The 17,856-nt window shown below is 35.9% G+C and overlaps 2 protein-coding genes across 2 annotated transcripts in view; both read left to right on the top strand.

Annotated features, from left to right (window-relative positions):
* The window catches only part of LOC144981175 (uncharacterized), a 32,602-nt gene extending 21,397 nt beyond the window's left edge, over positions 1-11,205 (top strand). The window contains exons 8-10 of the mRNA XM_078929327.1: positions 1-640; positions 5,894-6,100; positions 10,141-11,205. The exon at positions 1-640 is cut by the window's left edge and continues 56 nt beyond it. Coding sequence (XP_078785453.1) covers positions 1-640; positions 5,894-6,100; positions 10,141-10,143 — 850 coding nt within the window. The 3' untranslated portion in view covers positions 10,144-11,205. The remainder of the gene's footprint in view (positions 641-5,893; positions 6,101-10,140) is intronic.
* Positions 6,107-8,196, top strand: LOC144955944 (uncharacterized; the record flags this gene model as incomplete). Its single annotated transcript, XM_078886205.1, has 1 exon — positions 6,107-8,196. A coding segment is annotated over one exon (1,974 nt), but the record flags the coding sequence as incomplete, so codon positions are not given.
* Positions 11,206-17,856: the final 6,651 nt, after the last annotated feature.

The following is a 17,856-nucleotide window of genomic DNA, read 5'->3' as shown; positions in this document are numbered from 1 at the left end:
AGTCCCTTTATCCCCTGAGCATGGCATGGTATACCAACATCGAGATCAACAACAGCATCATCCCCATCATCACCACCACCAACACAACCACCAACACAGTAACAACCACAACCACCACCATCAGGATAAACATGGTCTAGGGCATAGCTACAGCCAAAGTAAACCGACAACCTCGTATGCCATTGTTTACCCTTACACCCCTCCCAATCTAGACGATAAAAACGATGAAAACAGCTGCGATGAAAAAAACCATAAAGATCGTTCAACCTCGATCGACAATAACGACGACGGTAATGACCAATCTTGTCCGAATGTTTCGGAACCTTCTAAAGTGGTGGAAATCCCTGTGGTGTACAGAGACTATGACACTGTGGAGACGCATTATCCTGATGAACCTTTGAGTAATTTAGATCCCGACTTTCACCCCGTGATGCACGAAATTCAGAATAACAACCCGCTAACCGTTTCAACATCATCCGAGTCGGTTAGTAACCCAGGAGGTCATAATAATAAAGATGCTGAACATCGTGAAAAGGAGAACAGCGAAGAGAAGGAGGGAGGGAGTTTGAATGATATTAAAAGTAATGAGAGTGAAAACGTCGAGGTTGACAAAGGCGAGGAGGATGGGGATGTAGATCAGGTAATGAGAAAGAAACGAACGTGATATTTTGTTATCATTGCATTTCTTGCATTTCTAACCTAATAAAATTAACTCTTTCAGCGCTGAGGCTATATTCGCATTTCCGTCACAAAATGGCTGACACCTGATTGAGGCAGTATGAGAATGACAAGCTAAGACAAAGCGACATTCGAATAGGCGCAAAATCTCAATTAAAATATACCCCCCTAGGGCCAATTGAATGTTCTGATGAAAGAAATGAAACCATTGGTTCAATTTATAGTACTTTTTGTAGAAAGTAGGATTGGATTACTTTATTATTTTTTGCCTTTCAAGACCGGCCCTCACTGTGCGATCATTGGCCAATTAGAACGGATTGTGCTCTGGCCGCACAGTGCGGCCAATGGCGATGAAAGAGTTAATGCTCATAATTTTCTTCTTGTTTAGATCTAGTGCTTGGGCTTTTCTCTGCCTAATGTTTGACTCGGCATTTTAATGTGTGTTTGATGTGTGGTCCTCTTTCAATCCTGTGGTCCTCTTTCAATCCTGAATAATTTCTACATCGGCAGACTCCAAACTTGGAAGAGTGTGTCTGATTTCAAGCATAATTTAGTAACTTTTTAAAGGGTTTCTCTCGTGTGCATTTTTTAAAGTTCTGATTGTCAACAAATTAACGCTGTCCCTCTTCATTAACTTCATGCTTTGTCTTTCTCATGTGTTTATATATATATAGAGCTATAAATCCATGTTGTGTGCGTTGTCAAGGAAGATGTGTGCTTTCGCTTTTACTGTTAAAATATCAAATTTCATTTGAAACAAGCCATTTATACATACATATTTTAAAGATTTAAAAAATTCAGATTTTTTTTTTTTAAAATAGATCCGCACTCTTTTAGACTAACATTTTTCGAGGGAAACTGATAAAAACATTATTACTTTTATAAGTAAGAGAGAGAGAGAGAGAGGGAGAGAGAGGGAGGAAGGGGAGGGGGGAAGAGGGAACTTATTTTGTGCATAAATGGTAGATATGTAGTGTGAATAAGCATTCATTGTGCAATCCTCATAGAGCCAGGATATTATATATACATATAGCAGGATTAATTCTAAAGCTTTCTAAAGTGACATGCTATGGAAAAATAAGGGTGAAAAATCATGCAATTTGTGTTGTTATCAATTTTTTTTCTCTCTTGAAATTTGTATTTATTACCCCGAAATCATACGGACTAGTTTTTATGTTTGTTTGTTTGTTGCATGTTGTGCCAGACCTGTCTTTCATTTCATCTCCGACCAAGGATAAATGCTTTGTCAATGTTGTTTACCCATCGTTTATCAACTAAACTTTAAATCTAGTATTAGAGAGATTAGACCTGTAAATTGTCCAACATTTGTCTGATTTCCGTCAATATATATATTGCCATGATCAAAGACTCTTTTCATCATCTTTTTGTGTAACGTGCAAATTGACATAGGCTTAGGTGCCGTATGCTCGGTGACTAGTATTAGAGAGATTAGACCTGTAAATTGTCCAACATTTGTCTGATTTCCGTCAATATATATTGCCATGATCAAAAACTCTTTTCATCATCATTTTGTGTTACATGCAAATTGACATAGGTGCCCCGTATGCTCGGTGAAAAAAATTGAGTTAAAAAGAAATAATCGGGCAGTAGAAATGACTTCAGCAAGTTCCTGCCTTTGTTCATGGTCATTTTGTATGTTTGTTTTTTTTTGTTTCTTGGTTATCCGTTAGATTTTTCTCAAAAGCAGTTGCAAAAATCTAAGTAATCTTTTAAAAAATAGATTGAAAAATAGGTAAATAAGTATTTTAAAAAGTGATACATTTTGGAAGCTGGGAAGTGGTAGGACTGAGATTTTTGATCAATTCCTCCTGTCTTTTGCTCTATTTTTATCCCATGTATTTACATGCTCAACTCTCTCCTTACCAGCCATTTTCAGGATTTTCCCCAAAACTTCACACCCCACTAAAACAAAAATAGATTTTTTATCACTCAAATACAAGAGCAGTAAAGTTGTTGTGATACATAGTTTTTGTTTTTAGCAAAACATGCTTTACAACACACTGTTCATTTTCTTTAAATTTCATGATGAACAAGAGAAATTTGAATAAGAAAAATGCTGGTTGTATCGTAACGAATGTGACGATTTTCCTATAGTTGGTAAGGAGTGGGTTAGCTCAATATTAGGAGTCTTCATTTTAAAGATGTATAGAATAGAAGAGCTTTCTTGATATGATGAGAAATTTGGTTGAAGCAGTTGTGACTGATGTGGTTTAACAGGTGGAGGAAAATACTATATATATGTGTGTGTGTGTAGCTATTTTATTTCATACCATGTAAACGCCATTCTGAACTGTTATCTCACACACCTACACACACATACACTTACACACACACACACACACACACACACACACACACACACACACACACACACACACACACACACACACACACACAGAGTTTTCCTCCTTCACCATATTTCTTGTTTTAGGTGGGTATGAACTTTATTTATTTCTTTTTTTCTCTCCATGTTTTTACTTGTATAATTCATACATTTGTTTGCAACTTCGCTCAAACTCTTAATCTACGTTTCATTGCATCAACCCGTTACCACGTTTGGAGGGAGCAGGTCCTGAAAACAAAAGTTTTAAGTAAAAGCAAAAAAAAAAAAAAGAAATATATATATATAATTTGATTTAATTAACATGATTGGGAATGAAGAAATATAATTTTATATACTACCACCCCCTCACCCTCCAAAGAAAAAAAAAGTACATAACAATGCAAAACAAAACAAACAAACAACAAAAGAAAATACCACAAACTGCCCCGAACGAACAAAAAACTGAACAGAATAGTACCAAAATTTATTTATTTATTTTTTGTATTTTTGCTTGTTTTTGGTGTGGATATCTTTAGCTTATCCATTTTCATTTTCAAATTGGAATTGGTTTTCTGTGTTGTGATTGATGAGAGCCAAAGGATAGATGAAGTAGGGGCTCATCTTTGAAGACTTTATGATGCTAATTTGTGTGCTAGTATTTAGTAATAATACTTTTTTTTTCTTCTTTTAAAAAAAATACATATAAACATGGATTCCGTATTTGTAAAATTTCTACAAATTTGTACTTGGGCGTCCTCTCTCTCTCTCTCTCTCTCTCTCTCCTCTCTCTCTCTCTCTCTTCTCTTTTCTCTCTCTCTTCTCTCTCTCTCTTTTCTCTTTGTCCTCTCTCTCCTCTCCCCCCCCCCTCTCTCTCTCTCTCTGTCTGTTTCTCTTTCTCTGTCTCTCTCCCCCCCTCTCTCTCTCTCTCTCTCTCTCTCTCTCTTTTTTTTCTCTCTTTCTGTCTCTCTCTCTCTCTGTCTCTCTCTCCCTGTCCCCCCCCCTTTCTCTCTGTCTCTTTCTCCCTGCACCTTCTCTCTCTATCTCTGTTTACAGGTGGATGGGTATTTGTACCCGTGTTTATAAAATGCTCTTGCTGACCAATTTTTGGGCTGGTGTATGCATCATCTTTATTCTCTCAATGTTTTGCATATTTATATATTGTAGTCATTTAAAAGTACCCTTCTCTCTCTCTCCCCCCCCCCCCCCACCTCCACTCCCAACCATCTCACATATGTTGCATTCCAGTCCAGCGTTTACTCATAATCAGGTCTGATAGCCCAATTTGTATGGACTCAGTGTTGTAATGGAAATACTCCCACTCCAACACAAAATACTGTTCATTACAACAATGTAAAATCGAGCCTATAGAATAGTTCGTTATCACTTGCATGTTCTGTGCACTAATGGTTGCTACAACTTGCGCGCTCATCTGCACACCCCCACCACCCCCCCCCCCCCCAAAAAAAAAAAAAAAAAACCCCAAAAAAACAAAAAAAACAAACAAAACAAAACAACAGAACAAAAAAAAAAAAAGAAAATGAAAAAAACAAAACAGAAAAAAGAATAAAAATAAATGTAAATACATGAATAAACAAAACTAAACAAAAGTCCAACGTCTACCTTCCACTCCCTAGTCGTAGATAGTTGCCCCTGGTCTCTAGCCAGACAGAGACCTTTAGAATGTTCATTGTTGGCTTCATATAGTATAGGTTGCCTAGTCTTTTAGAGGGTAGGTTAGATAAAAAAAAAAGTATTTGATGGGATTGCTTAAATTAGATTCATCAGCAATTCATTTGGTGTTGGGGATGAACTGTTTTTTGATTTTAAAATTTTTAAAATTTATTATTTTTTTTTTTTTTGGTGTGTTTGTTTTTGTTTTTCTTCTTATTTTTTCTACATATTTCTAATGCAGTCAGTATGTTAGATCAGTTCAGCTTTACAAGTTACATAGTTTTATAGAGGGTAGGGTAAATCATCAAAAAGTAATTGATGGTATTGCTAGAATTAGATTCTGAATTTTTGTTTTAGCCCCTTTACGTATTCTATTCATAATGTAGTCAGTATATATATATATATATATATATAATATATATATATATATATATATATATATATATATATATAAAACAAAAACCACAAAATAGTGGTGCTCAACTTTTTGATAAAAGTAGCGAATATTCGAAACATTATTGTAGAAGTTGATCATAATTATACTGGAAATATTTTATTTATATATATATATATATATATATATATAATCAGTTCACTTTGTGTGTGGGTGTGTTTTCTTTTCTTTTCTTCTTAATTTTTTTTTTTTTTACTGTAGTCTCACTTCTATCCTAAGTCCATTTCAAATACAACATTTATATATAAGAAACATTTTAAATTAAACGATATTCAAGGAACATGATATTGACAAAACATTTTCAATACATGTACATTCTTCATTTCTTTCACTTGATAGTCAATTGGTCTCTCAAAATTTTATTAAGAATACCGTTTGTACTATTTTTAAGATTTATTTTTAGGATGTTTTAATTTTTTTTTTTTACTCTTTTATTTTCAATAAGAAAAAAAAAATCATATCTTTAAAAAGAAATATAATCTGACAGTGTAATGTCTGTTTGACAATTATTACTCGCAGTGCTCTTTCTTTATCTTTTTTTTTGACAGTAAATACAATTTCGATTTGAATAATCAAATTAACTGTATTGTTATCATCATCATATCATTATCATTAACTTCATCATCATCATCATCGTCATCATCATCATAATCATAATCACTATTAATAATATTTTTATTACAATCATCATCATTGTAATATGAAATCTTTTATAACGAATGCTTGATTTTTTTTGTCTTGTGTAGGGAGGTCTGATAGGAGATTTGGCCAAGATGAAAATGTCTGAAGGTGCCCAGAGAGACGACAGGCAGCGGCGTCTACAATGGGAACACGGCCAAGCCGACTACCTCGGCGTCGACAGATTTGACAACATCAAGGCACGACTGGATGCCAAAATTAATGACACTGGTACACCAATTGACATTGTCGGGGAAGGTGACAATACGTCCAAGGTAAGCCCTGACCTTAACCTTAACTATCGAGCAGACGCAGACGCTGCTGAAGTGGGAAAAGGCGATTGTGGTGACCAGTCGGAAGGCGTAGATGTGAATTTGTCCTCGACTACTGGTCAAGAAGAGCAGCAGAAAGTAGTCGGTGATTCCAATGCAACAGGTTCTGTCGAGGATGGAATTGTAGTCGATCCAGCATCTCTTGTTTACTCCACCGGTCAAGTCGATGTTCATGACTCTCTTTCTCCCTCTGCTGCTTCTTCTGCCTCCTCTCAAACTGACCCTGCACTCGTATCTTCTATTTCTCACTCTCGTGATACACCTTCTCATGATGAGAACCTGTCTTTAGTCGATGCCGGTGTTATTGGAGAGGCTGACTCACAACCAGGACAAGCAGTGGACCCAATGCGAAGTACAGCCAATGATGATAAATCCAGCATTCTCCCACTTCAGCAGGCATCACCAGATGATTCCATTTCACAGTCACAGCCTGCTGAAACGGATTGTGATGAGTTCCTGCCTCCACCTCCCTTAGATTTATTGACTGAGGAGGCTGTATCTGCTGACAAAGCTGAAGGAGAAAACACACCAACCTGTAAACTAACTGGTGATGTCCTGCCACCCAGTGAACAAGTAACTGAGGACACGCAACATGTGAAAACAGAGGCAGATGTCCCTCCATCCAATGAACCAGAGGTGGTTGCCCTACCTCCCAATGAAACTGTCTCTGAGGGCCAGCTACTGCCAAAGCAGCCTTTAAATGAGGCAACAAAACCTGGGGAACAAGAATTTGAGAGTCAATCAAAATTAGAAGCTCCACCACCAAACGAGCCAGGCACTAAGGCCACACCACCAGCTAAGTCAGTGAATGAGACCCCAACAGTGGCTCCTGTATCCTGTGAACAGGAAGTAAAAGTGGAGGAAAAGGTAAAGTCTCAATCCCCTCCAGCAATTCCTCCTAAACCTTCAAGTCAAACCTATCCCCAGATACCACCAAAACCTGCCATCAAAGACGCTGCAGGTGAAAAGTCCAAATTGAAATCTCCAACTCCACCATCTTCAGCGGTTCCAAAACCTGCAAACAAAGATGGGAAAGCTTCAACCAATATTGCTCCTGACACATCAAAATTTGAATCTCTAGGTCCACCCCCTGCAACTGCTCCAAAACTATCGAAAGCTGCAACAACACCTGAAGCAAAACCGACCTCTACCCCTTCTGTTGCTCCTAAACCTTCAGGCAAGGATACCAGTGATACGAGTGCTATCCCAAAGAAAACCACTGTAACTCAAGCAAAACCAACAACTGCTGTTCCAGCGCCTCTCTCCACTGTGCCTAAACCTTTTTCATCCATACCAAAATCCTTTTCCAAGGTAAACCCTCCAACATCTGCCACCTCTGCTCCTGTAACTGCTCCTGCTTCTGTTCCCTCTTCTCCCACTTCAACGTTAAGTAAATCCTCTCCAGTGACGACAGCAACAACAAAACCGGAACCAGCTCCTAAACCAAGCACGACAAAGACTCCCGAACCACCGAAACCGTCTTCATTTATCACTGCACAATCCGGTAAATTCAAACCCACAACCACCCCGTCTACTTCTACCACCTCAAGTGAGATGCCCGTCAGTGCGCCCAAAGCAGTGACTAGTCCCGGATCTGGCCCTAAACGTCAAGATTGGCCTCCAGCACCAGCAGCAGCACAAAAGCCATCCCCTAGTGCTGCAACAACTACTACTGCGACCACCCCGACTAAACCAAGTGGCAAGCTGAGCAGCCTGGCCTCCAAGTTTGACACATCGGTTGGAGGAGCTGGTGCCTCTACTCCATCCTTTGCTACTTCACCTACTAGTCCTCCTCCTTCCTCTTCTGTCTCTTCTTCTTCTTCATCTGTGAAAGGATCAAACTCTTCACCTGCTTCGGCTACCAACAGGGACGAAATGATGAAGAGGTTTGGGGTGAAACTCCCTCCTCCTACTAAGAAGTAGGATTGCCTTGACACCTTTTGTTTGGTTATCGATATTAATATGAAAATATGTGTTTGTTATTATTATTATTTTCAAACATTAGTGCATTATGGATTGTTGTGATTTTAAATTATGGCTTTTCATCTAGTCAATTTTTAAAGTGTGCATCGACTAGGTAGCGTATTAATACATTTGTTTGAAGGATTGGATAATGTTTCGGTTAAGCTACTTGTCCTTGTTGGTATTATCCATAAATTATTGCAATGGCTTCCTCAACCAATTGGGAAAGAACTTTTAACCTTTTTACGAGCTGGGATGGTATAAAACTTTTCCTTACTTCATTGTTTTCTGTTTTCCTTGTTCTGGCTGAAACTACTTGGTTATGCCCTGGCTCTGGCTGGGATGTTTCATCGAAATGGAACGAATTGGTTCTTCGATTTGTTTTTTAAATTTTATTTTATTTTGAAAGACATCTTTTTGTCACTTTCCTAAGTATTTATAAACTATGAGAATAGATATTAGTAAAAAAGTTATTTCGCTTTGTAAAAGTTTTGGGGTTTTCGAATCAGCATTAACACTCTGATTGTGTCTGGATAGAACTTTTGGGTGATCACAGACCAGGCAAACAGATTTTGCTCTTATGCTCTTTGCTTCTTATCCCTGAAATACTATTCCTTCTTTTTCTTGCCTTTCCTTGGGCAACTAAATTCAAGATTCATTATCATATGGCTGTCCCATCATGTTCTCTTTTTCTTGGCCTTGATACGACCTTTAAGTGTCCAAAGTCCAAAGTGTCTCTCAACTCCTGTTCTAAAATTTGTCAAAAACAACCTTTTAGTAAAAAAACTTCCATGACAATGTTTCAACCAATCAAGGTTTTAACTGTAACCTTTTTCGTTAGTGGATGATTTTAAGATCAAATGAAAAAGATGTGGCGTCAGTGAATTCTGATGGTGAAGAATGTCAAAAGGGATGTGTGTATCCGCTGCCCTTGAAAGGTCCCTTATTTCTGATGGGCAGTTTTTTGCTTTCGCAGATTTTTTTTTGTTAGGTTGCCTGTTGCAACTCCTGTTTCCCCAAGTCAAAAGTTGGCCTACATTATTTTATATACTGTGCTTATATGTCCAGAAAGTCTCAAAGGTTCGATTTTGACAATTTTTGACATATAAAAGCAGTAATTTATTTCTCTGTAATATCTTTTTGTTAACTCATATTCAGTGTTGCCAAGCATTATGATTTTATTGTAATTTTATGATATTGAGACCGCCATTACATGATGCCGACTTGACCTGCGCACTTACGAAATTTCGTTAATTATGAAATTTTGTTTAAAAATTGGTAAATGGAATGGTGTTTTGTGTTTGTGTGACATAATCGTATTAAAGGAACAATTATTAATATATATATCACAACTGTATCTTCCCCTGTGGGTTTGCTTTGGACACATATTCAACTCGGAACACGGAAAGGCAACTTTCTCTTTATTTTTGGACTGATTACTACAGAGCTGCCAACCTACCGCAAAAAATGCGGAATTGTACGCATTTTCAGCAATTGTACGCTTGTACGCATTTCCCCCAAGATTGTACCCATTTTCAGTGTATGGAGTCACTTCAGTTTTCTTTAGTTGTAATAGCCTTGAGTTGAGAAACCTTGGTGACCAAGTGGATATTCATATATTTTTTAACCAATTATGATCTTTATGCTGGGAGGTAGAATTCTGAACGGGTTTGATTATAGTCTTGGGAACATCATTGTTGCTGCAATTGAGTTTGTGCGGTGTGACTTTATGTAAGTATACCTTCCTCTTACTTTCACAATGGTTAGTTTCCGTCGATTTCAGGATTGTACTCATTTTTATGAAATCTCCCCCATTTTGAGGTCCCATTGTACACAATCAGATGGGGTTGGCAGCTCTGTTACTATAATTTTTTGTCCCAAATTACTATTTTTGGGGGCTACAATTACTATTTTATGAATTTCTTTTTGGCAGTCTGTATATTTTTTTATCGTTTAACCGATTGAAATATTATATACATTTTAAAAAAACATTACCTTCTTATTCATTTCTATTCCAACAGTAACAACTTAAACCCCCCTCTTGTTGACTGTTAATACTGCTACTACTACTACTACTACTACTACTACCACCACCAACACCACCCATACGCATGCTCCTTGCCTCTTGTGACGGACTTTGCTACGTACGTGCAACAAATAGAAAAAGACTGGCCCCCGTGCGGTTGGCTCTTCCAACTATGCCTACCCACCATCATCATCGTTTGTGCTTAGAGGTGCCTGAATCTACTACTGCTGCTAAGATTTGTTGTGGACTTGTTGCTACAACCCCACCATCCCTTTTTTTTTGTTTGTTTTATTTGGCAGCACCTGTCTGTGCGTAGTGTGTGTGTATGTGTGTGTATGCATGTGTGTGTGTTGCATTTTACTGTATTAAGGCCAGTGGAGAGAAGTGAGAAAAAAAAAGAAGAAGAGATTAATTATCATGAATGTGTTTTTGACATTTCATTTAAGTGTGTACATACTTTAGTAAAAAAAAAAAATAGTGTCAGAATTTATAGATAATAAAGAACATAGTAATAACTTTAATACTTAAATAAAGTTGATTGTGTGTTGTTTTTTTATAGCCTTTATCTCATTTCTTTTTTTATGATTGCCCGTTGATGCATGTGTTAATTTGATCATTTTGGATTTGGTTACAATGCATGTTGTAATGCATACACACACCATCATGGGATGTTAGTCTTACTGATTCAATACTGGCTTAATATCACACAAACGGGGGTGTAGTGGATATGTAGCTTACCGATGACTATTGTGAGTTGTGTCTAGAATGTTATTAGATTAAAATTTATAAACGTTAGGAATTGTGTGGCACGAGTTATAGTTATACTATCGTGCAATAACAAAACTCTGTACATTTTATTAAATGAAATTGCAGTTTCGGACTCTATCGCTGCAAGCGCTGATACATATTTGACCAGTTTGTAGATTTGATGCAGAATAAATTTGTAATATCTCAAGACTTACAGATTAGTTTAAATCATTTAAAAAGACAGGAAGTTCAAGATACAATATTTAATCGGAATGCGTTAAAAACTTGATTAAAAATAAATATTGTAATTGCCATGCTGCCCTCAGTATATTTTCTTTTGTCGTTAATTTTTAGTTTGAAGCCCTCTTTTTTTTTGCATATTTATTTCACCAGCAAATTCTTCTTAATTTTGGCTCAGTTTTTTTTTCCTCAAATGGTCACGGTCAAGTTGATCACAGTCAAGTTGATCACAGTCAAGTTGATCACAGTCAAGTTGATCACAGTCAAGTTGATCACAGTCAAGTTGATCACAGTCAAGTTGATCACAGTCGAGTTGATCACAGTCGAGTTGATCACAGTCAAGTTGATCACAGTCAAGTTGATCACAGTCAAGTTGATCACAGTCAAGTTGATCACAGTCAAGTTGATCACAGTCAAGTTGATCACAGTCAAGTTGATCACAGTCAAGTTGATCACGCTATTTTCACCAATTTATCACCAATTCCACAATTTAACAATGCTCACCAACGTTTCTGTTATGCAATTTTCTGGCCTGTCATTCGGATTTATCTTTGGTGATTGAACGCCCAATGTGACATTTGTGGAAAGTGTTCTAATGCTCTCAGAAATAATCTCAGTCTTCACCAAGTCATTTTCTTGCTGAGTTTTGAAGATGGGAAGTTTTTCTTGCTTGTTTATAAGAAAAGAAAAAAAAAATCATAAGTAAACAAACATGATCTCATAATGTTGTTTTATTCTATCTGATTTAGTTTTAGAAATGATGAAAGAGGGGAAACCTAATGGAATCTGCTAGTCTAGAGGTATTTAAGCATTGTTAAACTGAGCTGGAATCTGATAGTCTAGAGGTATATGACACATTGTTAAACCGAGCACAGTGTTGTTTTTCTTTACACGTAATGTGTTTTCAACATTCACAATTTGTAATTCTGAAACGCGATGTCAAAGTTTTGTCAAAATTAACGAATGCGGGTGGTTGGATGGGAGCATCACCCTTGAATCATATACCTATGATGTTCGCATGGGTGTACGATCCGATAGTGATGTCGTTTCTTCTTCTCTTTACTAGCCTATCCTGCTTCTTTGGTTTGTGATTGTATTTTTGACAGGGGATATTTTTTTTTCCTGTAAATCCTCTGCCTGTTTGTTCTTGGTTATTTATAATTTAGCTTATGATATCTTTAGGTTATGATTTTGATTGACATTTGTACTATTTTTGTTAGATTGCTTGTTTTTTTTGTTTCAGCGGTCTCTCATATAACCTCAATTGTGTTGGAAGAGACCTAAAGCAACAAACAAAAAAAAAAAAAAAAAAAAAAAAAAAATTAACGAACCGTTTCACTAATGGATTGTTCAAATTTATGAAACAACCATTGTAGTGTTTACATTATTACAACTATTGTATTACCGTATTTGTTTTAATATTTCTAGTATAAATACAAGGCATTATGTTGTTTTTGAAATCCATTCTAAGCGGGTGGTTGGATGGGAGCATCACCCTTGAATCATATACCTATGATGTTCGCATGGGTGTACGATCCGATAGTGATGTCGTTTCTTCTTCTCTTTACTAGCCTATCCTGCTTCTTTGGTTTGTGATTGTATTTTTGACAGGGGATATTTTTTTTTCTGTAAATCTTCTGCCTGTTTGTTCTTGGTTCTTTATAATTTAGCTTATGAGATCTTTAGGTTATGATTTTGATTTACATTTGTACTATGTTTGTTAGATTGCTTGTTTTTTTGTTTCAGCGGTCTCTCATATAACCTCAATTGTGTTGGAAGAGACCTAAAGCAAGAAACAAACAAAAATCCATTCTAAATGATTTTTTAAATTATTTATTTGAGTCATTTCTTCTTTGTAAAATGATTTTTGTTTTATCTTTCCACCTGGATACAATCAATGTAAACATCAGTATTGTTTTTATGTTTTGTTTGTTTTTGACAATTGTTATATTGCATTTATTATTATCTTTGTTTGTTTTGTCACGCAATTGTTGCTTCAGTTCATCCCCTTTTAGCTTATTATTATACCGGTGTCGACTTCACCCTGTAAACTATTTTCTTCCCATTTTATTTACTTTGATTTAGTTTTTTTTAAAAATATTGCTTTATTAAGTAGGAGGCAACTACTGCCCAAGGGGTCCGTTGTAGGATTGCACTTTCGAACAAATTTTTCCCTCTCATGGTTCATTCAAATCACAAGAAAATAGTCAATTCTTTTTTTTTTTTTTTTTAATACAGAACTTGCAATGTAAGATTTTATTTTTCATTTTTTTAAAATGGCATATTAATATTAATCTAGACTGTTCCAATGTGTGTTTGGTTGCAAATTTATTTGTGTTAGATTTGTTGAAGCTTGCTTGACAGTTGAAAAGTCAACATTGCCAATTTGTTAAAAAAATTTACAATATTTCAATTTGCTGAAAGTTGAAATAAGTGCTAGTCTTACATAATGAGAAATAAACGAGATGTTTTATCCAATCATATAAATACGTTTCTTTGTTCATAGCAGGAGGAGGGGGAGGGGGGGGGGGGGGTAGGGAGTTCTAGACCTCCTTGGGTCACTTCTCTATTTTCTTTTCCTACTTCCTTTTGGCTTTTTGTCCTCTTGGTTTGGGATTTGTGTCTTGGTCTCGACTAAAGGATAGTAAGTAATTATTATCAGTTAAACACACCACAAAAGTCAGTATAATCTCTGGCTCTACTGGCTTTGTGACTCTAAATGATAGTGGGCAGGGAGGTACATGCTGTGTCTTCTATCCCCCCATACCCATTTTCCAATTGTTTCCTGTCATTGTCTTGGAATGAGATTACTTAGTTTTGTCCTGATCCTTGCCTGAGTTCCTTGGCTGGGAGGGAAACAGTCGAATGTATAGTTATAGTTTTGGGAGATGATATTTTTTTTCCTTGTAAATCATCTCTCTGTTTAGTTTACATATTATATTATATGATTGGTAAACATTTGAGTATATTCCTCTTAGTTGGGACCTATGCTTGTGTCTAGATGAGACTTTTAGGTGATCTCAAACTAAGTACTTTGACGGTGTGCCCTTGGAATCTACACCTGTTTCTTATTTGAACCAATTCCACTTTGTGTCACCTTTTCTTTTGTGTTTTAATTGTAATTCTAGAACTTTTTACTATCCCATTTTCTTCCTTTTTACTGGCGCTGATATGACCTTAATGTGTTACAAACGCCGTAAAACCCTTAAAAACAAAAACAAAAACTCTAAAGTACTACTTTATACTCATTTCTTATACATAACCCAAGAGTGCCTTTAAGCTCTCGTAAACAAAAAAAATAGTTTTTAATTTATACAGGTTTGCAAAGAAGCAGCTTTTTAATAAGAGTAAGAGTGGTTTGAGATGAGTTGAGTTGTTAGATCATGTTGCTAAAATACGGTACTAGTCTTTTCTTTGACGTCCAAATTTCATATGTTTAAAAACAGAATTTTGCCAAAATTGTTAATGAATTCTGTACAGGATTGTTGAGAGATACGCCATATTGATATTAAGAAAACTAAAAAAACCCGACATTTTTAATGTTGTTCAAACGGAATGTTATCTAGATGTTAGGCAAAATAAACATAAAAATAAGGTTGTAAAAAAAAAGACTGAGATATACCTTGTTCTTTTCAATTAAACAATATTCCTCTTGTCCTTTTTCTAAGGCCTATGTAATTCAGAGTGTTATAGGCACTGAGTTTTAAATCTATTTGCCATTTGTCTTTTGTACCATATTCCTTTTTCCTTAGCAGTTTCATGACCTAAAAGTGTGGCAAATCTGTAAGTGTCGCAAGCGCTGTTAAAACTTCTAAAAATATGCAAATTAAAATCGTGATAAAAGCTGCTAATGTCTAAAAATACTTTATACTTTAGTAGCATTTATAGCCGATATTCTCTGATTTTTGCGGAAGCAGCCCTTGGTATTTAGAATTGTTACAAGCATGCTGTGGTGTGGATGGTTATATTGATATTGATATGAGTATTGGTTGAGATCATTTTTTGAAAAGCGAGGCATATGACAACGCTGATGTTGTATATTTATAGTTGTAATTCTTTCATTATATTTATTTCGTAGTAACTAAGTTGTTATAACATTTGTACAATTTGGATTATATCACTCTGCCATGTGACCAATGTCCGATAAATTACGTTGATAATCCTGATTTTGAAATGGCGTTGTGAGACTTAATATTTGTTGCATCACCGAAGTTATTATTATTGGTTTATTACTATTATTATTTATTATTTATTACTATTTATTATTATTATTATTATTATTATTATTATTATTATTATTATTAAGAGCAATTTATTTTTCTATTTTAATTATTATTATGTTATGAGCAATTTATTTTTCTATTTTAAATATTTTTTTAAACACTTTTTTTATCTTGAGGGCATCCGTCGCAAACCGTGTTAAGTGTGAGAGAAGTGATTTTGAGTAAAATGAAAAGAAAACTGCAGCTACTGCAATAAGATTTACATGCGTGTTAGGATCACAAGACTACCCGCTCCAAATAACGGGACTGTGGTCAGTGTCTGTTGATCACAAGGGTAGGATAGGAGAGGGCTTGGGCTTTTTAACTCTTTCAGCACTGAGGCTCTATATTCGCATTTCCGTCACAAAATGGCTGACACCTGATTGAGGCAGCATGAAAATGACAAGCTAAGACAAAGCGACATTCGAATTCGGCGCAAAATCTCAATATTGAAATACCCCCCCCCCCCCCCCCCCTATGGCCAATTGAATGTTCTGATGAAAGAAATGATACCTTTGGTTCAATTTATAGTACTTACTTTTGTAGAAAGTAGGATTGGATTACATTATTATTTTTGCCTTTCAAGACCGGCCGCCGCACTGTGCGGCCATTGGCCAGTGGAACAGATTCTGCTCTGGCCGCACAGTGCAGCCAAAAACGCTGAAAGAGTTAATATAAGCTAAAAAATATAGAATTTACCAGACATTACATGACCCCTGCACGGCTATAGTCAGATGCCCTTGATATGTTTTATATCTCAATAATGATATATTATAATGCCTTGTTGAAATTTAAATATAATGACGAAATAGCAAGGGCTGGGAAAGTTCTTATCTATGTTTGATGAACCCTCTGATATTATTTACTTCGTTGATTTCTGCATTTGCTAAATCTTTGCTTCCTTTGGGTTTCTATGATTTGTAAATTCCAATTATTTATAATACTATTATGTCCTCAAACATTTCATTGTGCTAGAAAGGCATTACAGGCCAAGCTGGTTTTTTGGGACGGGCACAGTTCATGGCAAATGGTCCCAATTTAACGGCGTCGCCAATACCGGCTTGGACTGTATTTGAAATGCACTGTTTTGTATGTTGTGAGGTGAAACTACAAAGAAGTCTGTATAATAATAATAATAATAATAATAATGATAATATTAATAATCACACATTATTTCACAATATGCATATATTATGAACTGTGAATACTGGGTGAAGTCTTCTGACCTATAGTGGGTGGAGAGGTCACTTTTGCTGTGTCTCCTATCCCCTGGGTGGGGTTCCTGACCTCCCATAGTGGGCAGGGAGGTACATACTGTGTCTTCTTTCCCCCTATATTTGTTTTCCAACTTGCTTTCTATCTTTGTCTTGGAATGAGATTACTTTTGTCCTGGTCCAGAGGGAAACAGTCAAATGTATAGTTAGTTTTGGGAGATGATATTTTTTTCATTGTATATCATCTCTCTGTTATGTAATGTATTATGTTTTTTAAATTTTTTATTATATATGATTTGTAAAACATTTGAGTTTATTCCTCTAAGTAGAGACCTGTGCTTGTGTCTGGCTGAGACTTTTAGACCTCAAACTAAGTATTTTGATAGTGTCCTCTTGGAATCTACATCTGTTTCCTATTTGAACCAATTCCCCTTTGTCTTACCTTTTCTTGGGTGCTTTAATCGTAATTCTAGAACTTTTTACTACGGTATCCCATTTTCTTTCATCTTACTGGCGCTGATATGACCTTAATGTGTTGAAAGTGCTGTAAAACCCTTAAAAACAAGCAAACATCTCCTATCCCGCCTATTATATCTATTTTCCCATTCAATGTTTCTCTCTGTCTTTGTTCTGGTTCTGGCAGGGGTCCTGAGCTGTGAGGGAAGTTCCATTTTTGAAAGATATTTTTTTTTTCCTTTATAAACCATCTCTTCTGTTTTGTGTATTGTCATAATTTTTTAGTTTTGTATATATGTTGTACTTTGCTGATGCCTAACTGGAGTTTTTAGTTAAGGTTTTATGACAAAATGGGCACATTTGATAAATTGCTTGGGGAATCAGTTCCCTTTTTTTGTGGCGCTTTTAACTTCTGGTTACAACATGTCCCGAAAATTCTTCCATTTCACTGGCACTGATATGACCTGCAAGTGTTGGAAGTGCCATGAAACCCCTAAAAACAAACAAGAACTGTGAAAATGTTGAGGAATGTTGACTTCTCCATCATGACCTTTTAAATGGTACTGAGGATACCTTAAATTGTTGCAGGCGCTGTAAAACCATTGAAAACAAAAAACAAAAACAAACAGAAAATATCATCTAATAATATAGATTGTTTGGTTTTTGAAAAAGACTTTAAAGAAGGTCCATTGTAAGAGGCATGCACGAATACACACATAGCTACAAACGATTTATTGTGAAAGAAAGTTGGTTTACATTTGGAAGCTTTATAGCTCGCAAATGTTTACAACT

The sequence above is a fragment of the Berghia stephanieae genome, chromosome 10 (assembly GCF_034508935.2).
Source record: "Berghia stephanieae isolate SIO BIC M18660-M18661 chromosome 10, UCSD_Bste_1.3, whole genome shotgun sequence".
Taxonomy (NCBI): Eukaryota; Metazoa; Mollusca; class Gastropoda; order Nudibranchia; family Aeolidiidae; genus Berghia; species Berghia stephanieae.
The sequence above is the reverse complement of the archived record's forward strand: the minus strand, read 5'-3'. Positions and strand labels throughout refer to the sequence as shown.